At 48.1% G+C, this 12,465-nt stretch overlaps 1 protein-coding gene across 1 annotated transcript; it reads left to right on the top strand.

The window, feature by feature from the left end:
- Positions 1-1,144: 1,144 nt before the first annotated feature.
- Positions 1,145-5,026, top strand: LOC123126028 (probable L-type lectin-domain containing receptor kinase S.5). Its single transcript, XM_044546446.1, has 3 exons — positions 1,145-2,459; positions 3,790-3,899; positions 4,901-5,026. Exons 1-3 carry the CDS (start codon positions 1,145-1,147, stop codon positions 5,024-5,026), a joined length of 1,551 nt encoding a protein of 516 aa, XP_044402381.1.
- Positions 5,027-12,465: the final 7,439 nt, after the last annotated feature.

Raw genomic sequence — 12,465 nt, forward strand, 5'->3', positions numbered from 1 at the left:
GAGGAGGCAGCCAAGGTGGGGGCGCCCCCCACCCCCCCAAGCCCAATCCGAATTGGGAGGGGGGGCAGCCCCCCCTTTCCTTCTCTCCCTCTCCCTCTTCCTTCTTCTACTCCAACTAGGGAAAGGGGGAAACCTACTCCTACTGGAAGTAGGACTCCCCCCCTTGGGCGCGCCATAGGAGGCCGGCCCTCCCCCTTCTCCACCCCTTTATATACGAGGGAGGGAGCACCCCATAGACACACAAGTTGATTGTTTAGCCGTGTGCGGTGCCCCCTCCACAGATTTCCACCTCGGTCATATCGTTGTAGTGCTTAGGTGAAGCCTTGCGTCAGTAACTTCATCATCACCGTCACACGCCGTCGTGCTGACGAAACTCTCCCTCGACCTCAGCTGGATCTAGAGTTCGTGGGACGTCACCGAGCTGAACGTGTGCAGATCGCGGAGGTGCCGTACCTTCGGTGCTAGGATTGGTCGAATCGTGAAGACGTACGACTACATCAACCGCGTTGTCATAATGCTTCCGCTTTCGGTCTACGAGGGTACGTAGACAACACTCCTCCCTCTCGTTGCTATGCATCACCTAGATAGATCTTGCGTGATCATACGAAATTTTTTAAAATTACTGCGTTTCCCAACACCAGCCTGCCATCGTAAGATAGATAATGGGGTAGCTTCACAAGCGATTGGTGGCTGATTCTTCCTTCCCTTCGGTGGCTGCCTCCTTCCTACAAAAAATTTCAGGCGACTTACAAGTAGCTATTGTCAAAAAGTATAAGCAGGGTAAAAAAAATGAAGGAAGTAGAAACAATTGAGAATATTACTATATTAGGGAAGTTCGAAATGCATGATAGAAAAATGACTCTTTAAAACCTAGCAGCTGCTCTCAATAATACTACTCCCTCCGTTTATTTTTGTAAGTCGTCACAGACAACTTAAAATGGGCTGTTTTGCACATTGTCTGAAATGTCTTCAGGGTCTTATAAAAGTGAAGAGATGGAGTAGTGAATTAGGCAATTAACTCACCGGGGAGCACAGGCACGTGGGTGGCCAATGAGTTTCCCTACTTCTTGCTTGTTCGTCATTCTCCCTGGTCACTATAGTATATGAAGCAAGCTTAGCTAGCTAAGGTGAGCGCAAACATAAAATGGCATTCCAACTCAAGCTGCTTCCCTTCCCGGTTCTCCTCCTCCTGTCCACCATCTCCTTCTCCCACGCGAGCGAGCAGCCGTGCAAATGCCCCTGCTCCGACCAGGATCGGAGGAGCAACCACAGCTTGCACGCCGCCGCTCTCGCATTGCAAATGATCGACCAAGAATCCGGCGGGCTCGTACCGGTTGACTTCGACTTCATCCGCCACAACCTGTCGGATTCGGAGGCGAACAGTATCCCAGGGTTCACCATCATCGATGGAGTAGAGCTCTGGCAATTGCGCCCCGACGGAGTGGGGGTCGACGAGGCATCGTTCAACGTCACAATCGGGTACCATCCGCTGTCGAACCAGCAGGAGAGGCAGAATGAGGCGTATGGTGGCCCCACCTTCTTCATCCTTCCCGACGAGGGCACACTGGATCTTGGTGTGGCTCCGTACGGAGCAAACAGCTCGCTGGCGAAGCTACTGGTGGAAAACGGTTCCGCCAACTCGATCACCAACCGTACAACCCGGGCCGCCATCGTCTCCGGCAGCAGCTCTGTCTATGTCGGGACCGGTGTGCTGGCTAACCGCTCATTGACGGGGTTCACTGATCCCATCATGGTTGTTGCTATGAACATCCATGAAATGCCGGCTTTCAGCCCCAACTACACCATGTGGATCGACTATGATCGTGCAGGGCGACGGTTGTCGGTGTACGTTGATTTGCAGGGCAAGCCCAAGCCTGAAAACACCATAGCCGAAGTTCATCTAAATATCAGCAGCATCCTCTCCTCACGTGTCTATTTCAGCTTCGTGACAATGATTGGTCAGCTGCTCCCGGGAGGCGGCCTCAACTATATCGCAACGATTGAGGACCTCCCTCGCTACGACCCCGACCCCGACGAAGGCCGCTTTTTGTCAAGGAAGGTGACAATACTGTCTTCGGTCATCGGGTCCATAGCCGTCACCGCCGTCCTGGCCACCGCCGTGGCATGCTACTTCAACTCGAGGTACCGGCGGTGGCATAGAGACCTGGACCAGCTCGCCAAGTCCATGGAGCGCCTTCCCGGGGTGCCCACGAAGGTGGAATTCGCTGACATCAAGAAGGCCACCAGCAACTTCCACGAGGCCATGAAGCTCGGGGGAGGCGGCTTCGGAACCGTGTACAGGTGCACCCTGCCCGCCGCCGCTTCCAAGACGGAGCGACCCATGGATGTGGCAGTCAAGAGGTTCACGCGCGACGTGCAGAACCGCTGCTACGACGACTTCATCGCCGAGGTCAGCAATATCAACAGGCTGCGCCATAAGAACATCGTCCCCCTCGTCGGTGAGTACCTACGTGCTTTTCCTAGTCCATACGCGCGTATGCGTGCTTGCTAGCTAGTAGTAGTAGGAGGAGGAGGAGTATTTTGTGAGCACTTGCATAGCTACGTATATACAGTAAGTATATTCTAAATCACGAACGTCTTCATTCTTTAACATCAAATACGGTGCTTTAACACTAGTCATCCTGTCTTAACATCATACCAACGTGCAAGTATATGGGTGTAGGATAGGAGATAGAATTGCAGGCCACGGATCCAGCTACCATCACCCATTGTCCCTCTCCTCACTTTAATTGGTTTGATTTGATTCCCCTAAAAAACTACAAGTGGGCTTGACTGATGGCGTTGTCCTGGTTTTCACAAGGCAGTAAAAAAGATTGGATTTTTGCTAACAAAAATTTTTTACAGGAACTTTCAAGATTTATACAGGATTTAATTGTTCTAAACCAATTATATATTTATAAATTTTAAAATAACGATTTCATAATTATAGAGAAAAGGAGATCATTTATATCTAAGTCGAGTGAGAGTTGCCCCTAATTTGTTTATGAAAAGTAATACTGGAAAACAACAACTTGCCTATAATAGAAATGAAAAGGAAAAAACACCCCCACATCGCCCTCCTCTGGCGACACGAGGGTCGATACCTGCGCACGGCCGCTGACTCCCCTTCTTCCTCCTACTCGCGGTGCCGCCGCCAGAGGCGCCACCGGCGAAGCCTAGGCGGGCTCCAAGGACGGCAGTGGCGGGGGCGGTCCCATGGCAATCCCCGCCCAGCTCTCCCGACCTCGTGGCTGGTGGCGGCGGAACCGCGAACCTTGTCCGATCTACCCTGCATGCTCCTAGCTTGGGGATGGAGCGGGCCCATCCTTAGATCAACGCCACCATCAAAGACCACGCCATCCACCACCGTTACACCTGCCGCAAGCAGCAAATGTTGTGTCTCCCCCAACGTGGGCGTACATGAAGGCAGTTGCAGGCTTGCGGCGCCCAGATCTGGGCCACCAGCCTCGGCCGCCACGTACCTGGGCTCCTGCCAGACACCCACCAATGTCCGCCTTGGTGGTGGGAGCTGCGATGCTCGGGGGTGGAGCTCGCGGCTTGGGTGTTGGTTGGGTGCCATGGTCATGCGGGCGGCGTGGTGGCCAGCGTCCAACTGTCGGTGGCGTTGACGCGACGGGCTTGACCTGTTGTACTACGCTTCGGAGGAGAAGTGCTTCCTGGGGTGAAAGCCTACTCTGGCTCTGCCAGGCTGATGACGACAGCGGCTATGGGCGACATTTCCTTCTTGAAGGCGTCGTGGCTACTCTTCGTCCTCCATGTTGCTTCCAGGGAAACCTAAATCCTTGAATCACGCGGTGGCGGCGCTTCGGCATCATTCCCTTGTTGAAGGTGCTGCCTTGAAGTACCCGGCTCATCGTACACGACTTCGTCTCTCCGAGGTGACTCGCTAACGGTTGAGAGTTCCGGTGACTCCAAGATTCTTCTCGTGTAGTGTTCTTCGAGTTTTCGTGGTTGTGTAGTTGTCCTTAACACTCTTGTATCTAGCCTTGTGTGCGTGTATTGTAGTGTCGTATTGTATGGCTTGGTTTGAATCGTTGTTTTATATATAAAGCGGGGCACGAGCCTTTTTCAGTATAATAGAAATAAAAAAGTCCATAAATGTATTAATGAATTAGGGGAAACAAAAGTATGCCGGAGAATTACGGAGTTATACTCCCTGCATGCTGAATGTATCTAGACACGTTTTAGTGTTAGATATATCCATATCTAGAATAATCTAAGACAATAATTTGGGAAGGAAGTAATAGATGATAACATAAGAACATTCACGGAAAATGACCACTTCTCTTTGTTATCACATGAATGTTCAAAATTGTTTGTGTTTTCCATTTTATGAAATTCTTGGATAGCCAAATTATTTTTATTCAAACTTCAGATGTTTCCAGCTTTTTTTGTCCATAATATTTTTTCATTTGCATGATCTTCTCTACCTTTTATTTCTTTCCCAAAAATACATCACTGGCTGGGTGGGTCGTGTGGAAACCACTAGCTTTGTCATCCTCAAACCGCTTTGATATTAACAATCCCAACTTAAAAACCCTCCGTTCCAAAATAGATGACCCAACTTATAAAGTTGAGTCATCTATTTTGAAACGGAGGGAGTACATCGCAATCAGCTAATATTGCGCATTAAGCATACACTTGAGTATGAGAAGTGTGCAAGTTCAGGAAAGCAATGCGATTCCAGCTTATGTTCTATGTGGATTGCGGTGGGGACAAATTAGATGTTAACCTCGATGCAAAGAAAACGATGAAATAGGCAATCCTGTGTTTACACATAATCTCTAACTTGCAACGTATCTACAATTCTACATACCTCTGCAACCACAACCACAGAAGGACTAATTTTTATGCATGCTACATACATACAAAATTGCAGGTGGTCATACAACAAAGGAGAGCCCCTGTTGGTGTTCGAGTTCATGACCAACGGCAGTTTAGACCAACATCTCTTCCCCAAAGAGGGCAGCGGCAGCGGCAATCACTAGTAGAAAACAGGGCTTAGGTCACAGGACAGTTTTCACATTAGTCCCGGTTCAGTCACGAACCGGGACTAATGTGAGCATTGGTCCCTGTTCGTGCGGCCAGGGCCTGCCGGGCCTCGTGGGGGCATTGGTCCCAGTTCGTCCGGCCCCTTTGGTCCCGGTTGGTGGGACAAACCGGGACCAATGGGCCTCGCTCCTGGCCCACCACCCTTTAGTCCCGGTTCCTACCACAAACCGGGACTAAAGGCCTGGTCCTAGTTGCGGCCAGTGTTTAGTCCCACCTCGCCAACCGAAGGGCGCTCACATCAGTTTATAAGGCCGTCCCTCTCTGCCTTGTTCAGCTTCTCTTAAAGTGAAAATAGATGCCCTTATACAGGGAATTTGACCTAAATTCACAGTAAATTTCATAGAAATTTATTATGAATTTAGGTTGAATTTTCTCTATAAGCGCATCTATGTTTTATTTTTTATATTTATAAAATAAATAAACCTTAATAAAATAAATAAAACTAAATAAACCTTAATAAAATAAAATAAAATAAACTATAGTAACTACAATAAATAAACCTTAATAAATTAAGTAAAAATAGCAGCAGTAAAATAAATAAAAATAGCAGCAGTAAAATAAATAAAAATAAAATAATTAAAGTAAAATACATAAGTAATTAGAAATAAAATAAATAAGTTTTTGTTGTAAGTAGAAACAAAACAAAACAAATAAAGCAAAAGAGAAAAAAAACAGAGGAAAAAATTACGCCACCTACTGGGCCACCACGGCCTGAATACGATTAGAAACCCATCCATGGGCCAGGATTCAGGCCCGCAGAAGGTCCAGTAGGCCCACAGGCATGTAGAGAGAGGTTAGGCCCATAAGCCTGCTTTAGAGAGGAGCTCGACAGCTCAGGCGCACCGCACCTTATAAACAGGTGCGGCTCTCTCTCAGCTAGCGAGGTGGGACTAAACTCACCACCACGCCGCTGTGCAAGGCCATTGGTCCCGGTTGGTGGCACGAACCGGGACCAATTCCACCCTTTGGTCCCTGTTGGTGCCACGAACCGGTACTAATGAGGCTGTGGCCCCACGAGCACCTTTAGTACCGGTTCGTGGCACGAACCGGTACTAGAGTTTCTTACTAAGCAGTTTTTTAGTCCCACCTCGCTAGCTGAGAGGCACTACGAGCGGTTTATAAGCCCTGAGTGCAGAGACGATGAAGAAGAGGCGCAATGCTCACGTTGCTTAGCTTCAAGCCTTGAGGAATAAGGTAGACTGCATGGAGCTATGTGCAGTGCAGTCTACACTATTCCGAAAGGCTTGAAGCAAATCAACGAGCATTGCGCCTCTTTTTTATTTTTAATAACTTATTACAACTCCGGACTTCTTGTGTTCCGACAAAATAAAATAAACTTTAATAAAATTTATGAAACTAAAATTAACAAAGTATTTTCTGTTCAAAACATTATAAGAAACCTCTATTATTATTGAAACTAAAATCATATAAAATTGATGCAACTAAAATTATCAAAGTATTTTCTGTTCAAAATCATTAAAAGCAAAAAGAATTTTCATAAACAACTTTTTTTGATAGAAACTTTTATAGCAAAAAGAATATCATAAAGTAAAATAAATAAGTAATTAGAAACAAAATAAAATAAAATAAATAAGTTTTTTTTGTAAGTAGAAACAAAAAAAAAATAAAGCAAAAAAGAAAACAAAAAAACTAAATACAACAAAAAAAATTTCATAAAGAACTTTTTTTATAGAAACTTTAATAGCAAAAAGAATTATCATAAAGTAAAATAAATAATTAATTAGAAACAAAATAAAATAAAATAAATAAGTTTTTTGTTGTAAGTAGAAACAAAACAAAATAAATAAAGCAAAAAAGAAAACAAAAAACTAAATACAGCAAAAAAAAAATGTTGGGGCGCTGCCCGCTTAGCCTTACAACCCTCAGGTTTGCAAATACAGGCCCAGAAGGGCTAGGAGGCTAAACGGGCAGCGCGCCAAAGTTAGGCCCAGAAGCCTGCTATAGAGAGGAGTTCGAAACAGCAGCCGCGCCGCGGCATTTAAACTGATGCGGGCGCCCCTCGGCTAGCGAGGTGGGACTAAACTTTTGGCCGCGATGCGGACAGCAAAAAAATTGTTGGGGCGCTGACCGCAGCCGCAGCGGGGCAGCGCGCCAAAGTTAGGCCCAGAAGCATGCTATACAGAGGAGTTCGAGACAGCAGCCGCAGCGGGGCTTATAAACCACTCCGAGCCCCTCTCAACTAGCGAGGTGGGACTAAACTTTTGACCGCGACGCGGGCAGCAAGAGGCCTTTGGTCCCGGTTGGTGGCACCAACCGGGACTAAAGGGGGCCTTTGGTCCTGGTTCGTGGCACCAACCGGGACCAATCCCCCCCCCCTTTAGTCCCGGTTGGTGCCACCAACTGGGACCAAAGGCCGCCGCTTCCCGCCCTTTGCGCTGCTGAAAAGAGGCCTTTGGTCCCGGTTGGTGGCACCAACCGGGACTAAAGGGGGGCATTGGTCCCGGTTGGTGCCACGAACCGGGACCAATGCTCTGAGTATATAAGAAAACACTTGGCGTTTTTCAGATTCATCTCTGCAGTTGCCCCCCGATGACACCGCCAGGCTGCCCGAGCTCGCCCCGTCGACGCCGTCGCCGCCCTCTGCCTCGTCGACGCAGCCGCCCCTGCCCCGACCACGCCGCGGCCCTGCCCCGACCACGCCGCGCGCCCCTGCCCCGACCACGCTGTCGTAGCCCCAGCTGCCCGACCACGCCGCGGGCCCTCGCCGTGCCTCTGCCTCGCCCTGCCCTGATCGACCACGCCGCCGTCGCCCCTGCCCCGACCACGCCGCCGTCGCCGCCCTCTACCCCGACGCGGGCCTTGCCTTCTGCCCCTGCCCCGACCACGCCGCACCTCTCCTTTGGTCAGGCCGGCGCCGCCCCCTGCCTCCCTATTTTTTTCACATATATATGATGTTTTTTTCCAGATTATATGTATATGTGTGAGTATATGTATGTGTGTATATCTGATTATATGTCCTCTTTTCAGATTTTTTTTTTGCATTTTTATAAAAATGTATGTATGTTCTCTTTGTATATATATGTTCATGTATGCAAAACATAGATTTTTAGAAAAGTTTTATCTATATATGTTCTTTGATTTAGTCCATTTTAGGTTAGTTTCATTTTTAGAAAAGTTTTATATATTTCGGAAAAGAAGGAAGAAGAAGAAAAAGTTTTATATATATGCAAAAGTTACATTTTTAGAAAAGTTTTATATATCTAGCTAGGAAGAAAAGGAAGAAGAAGAAAAAGAAGGATAGGAAAAAAGAAAATAAGAAGAGGAAGAAAGGAGAAGAAGAGGAGAGGAAGAAGAGGAGAAATAAATAAGAAGAGGAAAAAAGAAGAAAAAGAAGAGGAGAAGAAGAAAGGAATAGAAGAGAAGAAGAAAAAATAGAAATTCTCCTCTTTTTTTTCTTCTTTTTTTTTCTTCGATCTTCTTCTCTATTCCTTTTCTTCTTCTCCTCTTTTTATTTCTTCTTCGTTTTCTTATGTTTTATCGGGTCTGTCGTCGTCGATATACCCCTCTCCCGATAACTTCAACACGAGGGGGGGTCGATATACCCCCTCCCCGCCGATAATATTATTTTCCCATGTACGTATGTCGTCGTTGTCGATATAACCCCCTCCCGATAACTTCAACACATGGGGGGGTCGATATACCCCCTCCCCGATAACATTATTTTCCCATGTATGTATGTCGTCGTTGTCGATATATATAACTCCCTCCCAGATAACTTCGACATGATGGACGGTCGATATTTATACCCCCCTCTCGACCGTGATAACTTATACCACGGGAGCACCCCCCGACCCTCTCGCTCGACCAAAACTCTCGAGGACACCCAAACCCTAGAAAAAAATGATGTCGGTCTATCTCCTACCCCCTCCCGCCGCGCCCCTACCCTTGAAGCGTTGCCTAGGCCACCCCAAACCCGGAATAAGCTAGGTCTACGTTTGCACTAATATATCCACCTGCTGTCATGTTTGTGTAATAATTGCCATGTTGTAATATTTGCAGAAACAATGGAGCACGGACGAGATGAGCAAGCAGAAGAGGTGTTGGGGGACATAATCTTAGCCGGAGGTGATATCTTGTCGTATCTTAACGACAATGATGGTCTGGAAGAACAGGGTGAAGAAGCAGGCTACGGTGATCGAAGAGTGGAGGAGGAAAGACATGATTATGATGGCTCCGGTGACCCAATGCTAGTGCAAGAAGGAGCCCGTGGTGACGGCTCCGGTGACCGAACAGAGTCCGGCCAGGTAAATATATTAGTTAAGCCTGTGCTAACTAGCTAATTGATGCATTCATTGTTTTGGTATGTACACATATTAATTAACACTCGTCTTTCTTCTTTTTTCTAGCCCTCCGGATCGAGCACAACTTCGGTAAAGAGACGAGGCCCGAAGAGAAAGTTGCGCTCGGATGAAAGGTTTGAGATCACAGCAATCGCGCGCGACGGCCAACCGATTGAACCCCTCCGGACAAAGGATGCATTTGCTGCTCAGTGCGGGGTTCTAGTTAGGGACAAGATCCCGATCAGCATCCACCAATGGTATAAGCCTAAGAAGGAAGATCCTGAGGTGTCTTATGTCATTGATATGCAAAAAGATGATCTTTCGACTGAGCTGAAGGCAAATTTCACCCTACCGCCAGAGGAGGATCCGGAGAAGCCAGTTATAGAGCAATTAATCAAGTCTCATGCTCTTAAGAAGATGGCAGACCTATTCAGGAGGTGGAAGAATGAGCTGAAAACGTTTGTCGACAAAGAAGAGACACCAGAATTCATCGGCCGGTATGAGAAGATCAGAGATCACTGGCCCGCATTTGTGGCCCACAAGACATCGGAAAAGAGTAAGAAGATGTCAGCGACAAACAAGAAGAATGCTGTGAAGAAGAAGCTTCACCATCGCACGGGGTCAGGTGGCTACCTCAAAGCCCGACCTAAGTGGGCCAAGGCTGAGAATGATCTGCTTGAAAAAGGGATCAAACCACAGACAATGAACTGGACAGACCGTTGCCGGACTTGGTTCTTCGGGGCTGGCGGAACCTTGGACCCTGTATCAGGGAGGTGCGTTTGGACGAACGAGCTTTTGAGAATACCAGTCAAGAAGATTCAGCAATATATCGATAGAGCGCAGGAAGGGACGTTCGCTCCAGACAGAGAGAACGACGAGCTCACAATGGCCCTCGGGAATCCTGAGCACCCTGGACGGACACGAGGCACGCCAGGCTCCGTTCCGTGGAAGGCTGGTTTTCCGGACGCGGGCGGTTACAAAAGCCAGGACAGGAGGAAAAAAGTGGAGCAGATCCAAATTCAGAAGCTGCACGAAAGGGTTCAAGATCTAGAGGAACGAGACGGCAATCGAGATGCCGAAACTGCCCCCGAAGCTACACCGCCATCTCAGCGGAGAAGCAGCATGGCTTCCACCGAGTTGCTTCAGCTGGAGCATGCGGCTCCTCCTCGCTACCCCATGGATGCTATCACGGAGTCTCAACATTGCCACCTTATGGCGGAATGGCAGAACTTCAAAGTCAAGGCGGCTGTTGGCTCTGTTTTACCTCCTGAACCCGGCGCAACCTACCACTGCCGGCCGATTCCAGAAGGATATGCTAGGGTGATGGTGGATGAAATAACGGAGGGATTTGAGGAGCTCCAGCTTGACCACCCTACCGGTGAAGGGGAGACTCGGCTAGGTTCTGCTCTGAAGACTCCATGCCTATGGCGGAAGGAGCTCATCAAGCTTCCGAACTGGACGGCTCCGGCGAGTAAGGGCACTCCGCCTCCTCCTCCGCCTCCTTCTCCGGCAAGTGATCAGGGCACTCACCCTCCTTCTCCGGCGCGTGGCGGCACTCCGCCTCCTTCTCCGCCAGCGCCGGCGCGCTAGAGCAGCCAGCCTCCTCCTTCTCCGCCTCGTCAGCAAGGGCGGAAGAGACCCGCCGCCGCTGCGGCTGCTCCGGCGCGTCGTAGTCCTTCTCCTCCGCCTCGTAAGCAAGCAAAGAAGACAGCCGCAGCCGCTCCGTCTGCTCTGCCGGCGTCTAGCAGTACGGCTGCCAGAGGCGGGAGGCAATACAGATTCGGTCCTTCTCTGAAGACTCCAGAGAAGTTACCATACGAGAGGACCGAGGAGGAGAACGCGAAGATCGTGCGAGCCGAAGTGAAGAACTTCTTTGAAGGGGTGAAAGCAAAGAAACATCCACCTCCGGAGGAGAAGGTAGATCCGGTGAAAGCAAAGCGCACTCTGGCTGCCCTGACAAAACCACCAAAGTCTCCGCCGAGAGGCAACTATGAGCGCATTCTTGCAAAGACATATGCCGAAGCGGAGCGGTCGGGAAGTACTGTCAGTGATAAAAGGTTAAAAGAACGACGAGCTGGGAAAACAATTGCCCAGCTCGGCGAACAAGCGAACCAATCGTGCCCCCCGCTCAAGGTGTCAAAAGACATCGTCGCTAATGATCCGAGTATGGTGCCCGGTTATAGCAATCTTGGAGATTACCTGCCTGACGATGTACATTATGAAATCATGGAGGTGGACAAACACAAATACCATTACGGGAAGCCTCTCGTCAAAGATGAAAGATCTCTAAGCACGATGATGCGAAGACTACATGATTGGTACATGAAAACCTGCAGAGAGTCTGATGGGATGCATACTTTGACGCTGAGAGTTAAACCGGAGCATGACCTCGTTGGAATTGATCTGCTGAATGTTCCATTTGAGGATTTCTTCCAGTTTTACAATCAAAAGGCCCTCGATAAAACAACAATCACTTGCTACTGTCTGTAAGTAGTACTACTTCTGTCATTAAGTCTCTCTATATAGGTCAGCTCTTTCATTGCATGTATTTATACTTATCCTCACTATATTATGCAGATTGAAGATCGCCGAATTGAAGAAAAGACAAATCAGTGATATTGGGCTCATTAACACAAATCTCATAGATGCATATACGGTTGAAAAACATCCCAAAGAAGCCGAGGCCAACTTGCTACAATCGTTGGTATTAAATCAAAACAAAGATATAATACTATTTCCTTACAACTTCAAGTGAGTGTTACTGTCTTGTGCATATTCGGTTTCCCTTATTAGTCCAGGTTATGGTAATGTAATTGATGACTTATGCATGCATGCGCAGCTTCCACTATATTCTCCTAGAGATTAAGATTGAGCAGGGAGTAGTAACCGTCTTAGACTCGAGACGAAAAGATCCCCAGGACTATGCGAACATGACTCAAATGCTCGAGAAGTAAGTTAAATCGATCATTATCCATCATATCAGCAACTTTGTTCATTTCCTGATATCAAGTAATTGTTTTCTTTGTCTGGCAGGGTTTGGAGAAAATTCACCTCAAAAGCTCTGGGACTGCCGAAGAAGCTGCAATTTAAT

The sequence above is a fragment of the Triticum aestivum genome, chromosome 5D (assembly GCF_018294505.1).
Source record: "Triticum aestivum cultivar Chinese Spring chromosome 5D, IWGSC CS RefSeq v2.1, whole genome shotgun sequence".
Classification (NCBI taxonomy): domain Eukaryota; kingdom Viridiplantae; phylum Streptophyta; class Magnoliopsida; order Poales; family Poaceae; genus Triticum; species Triticum aestivum.

Excerpts from the sequence above, each read along its gene's own strand:
- LOC123126028 (XM_044546446.1), top strand. The coding sequence starts at position 1,145 with ATGGCATTCCAACTCAAGCTGCTTCCCTTCCCGGTTCTCCTCCTCCTG. Across the intron at positions 2,460-3,789 it reads GAACATCGTCCCCCTCGTCG|GGAAACCTAAATCCTTGAAT; the intron begins GTGAGTACCTAC and ends TGTTGCTTCCAG. Across the intron at positions 3,900-4,900 it reads CACGACTTCGTCTCTCCGAG|GTGGTCATACAACAAAGGAG; the intron begins GTGACTCGCTAA and ends ACAAAATTGCAG.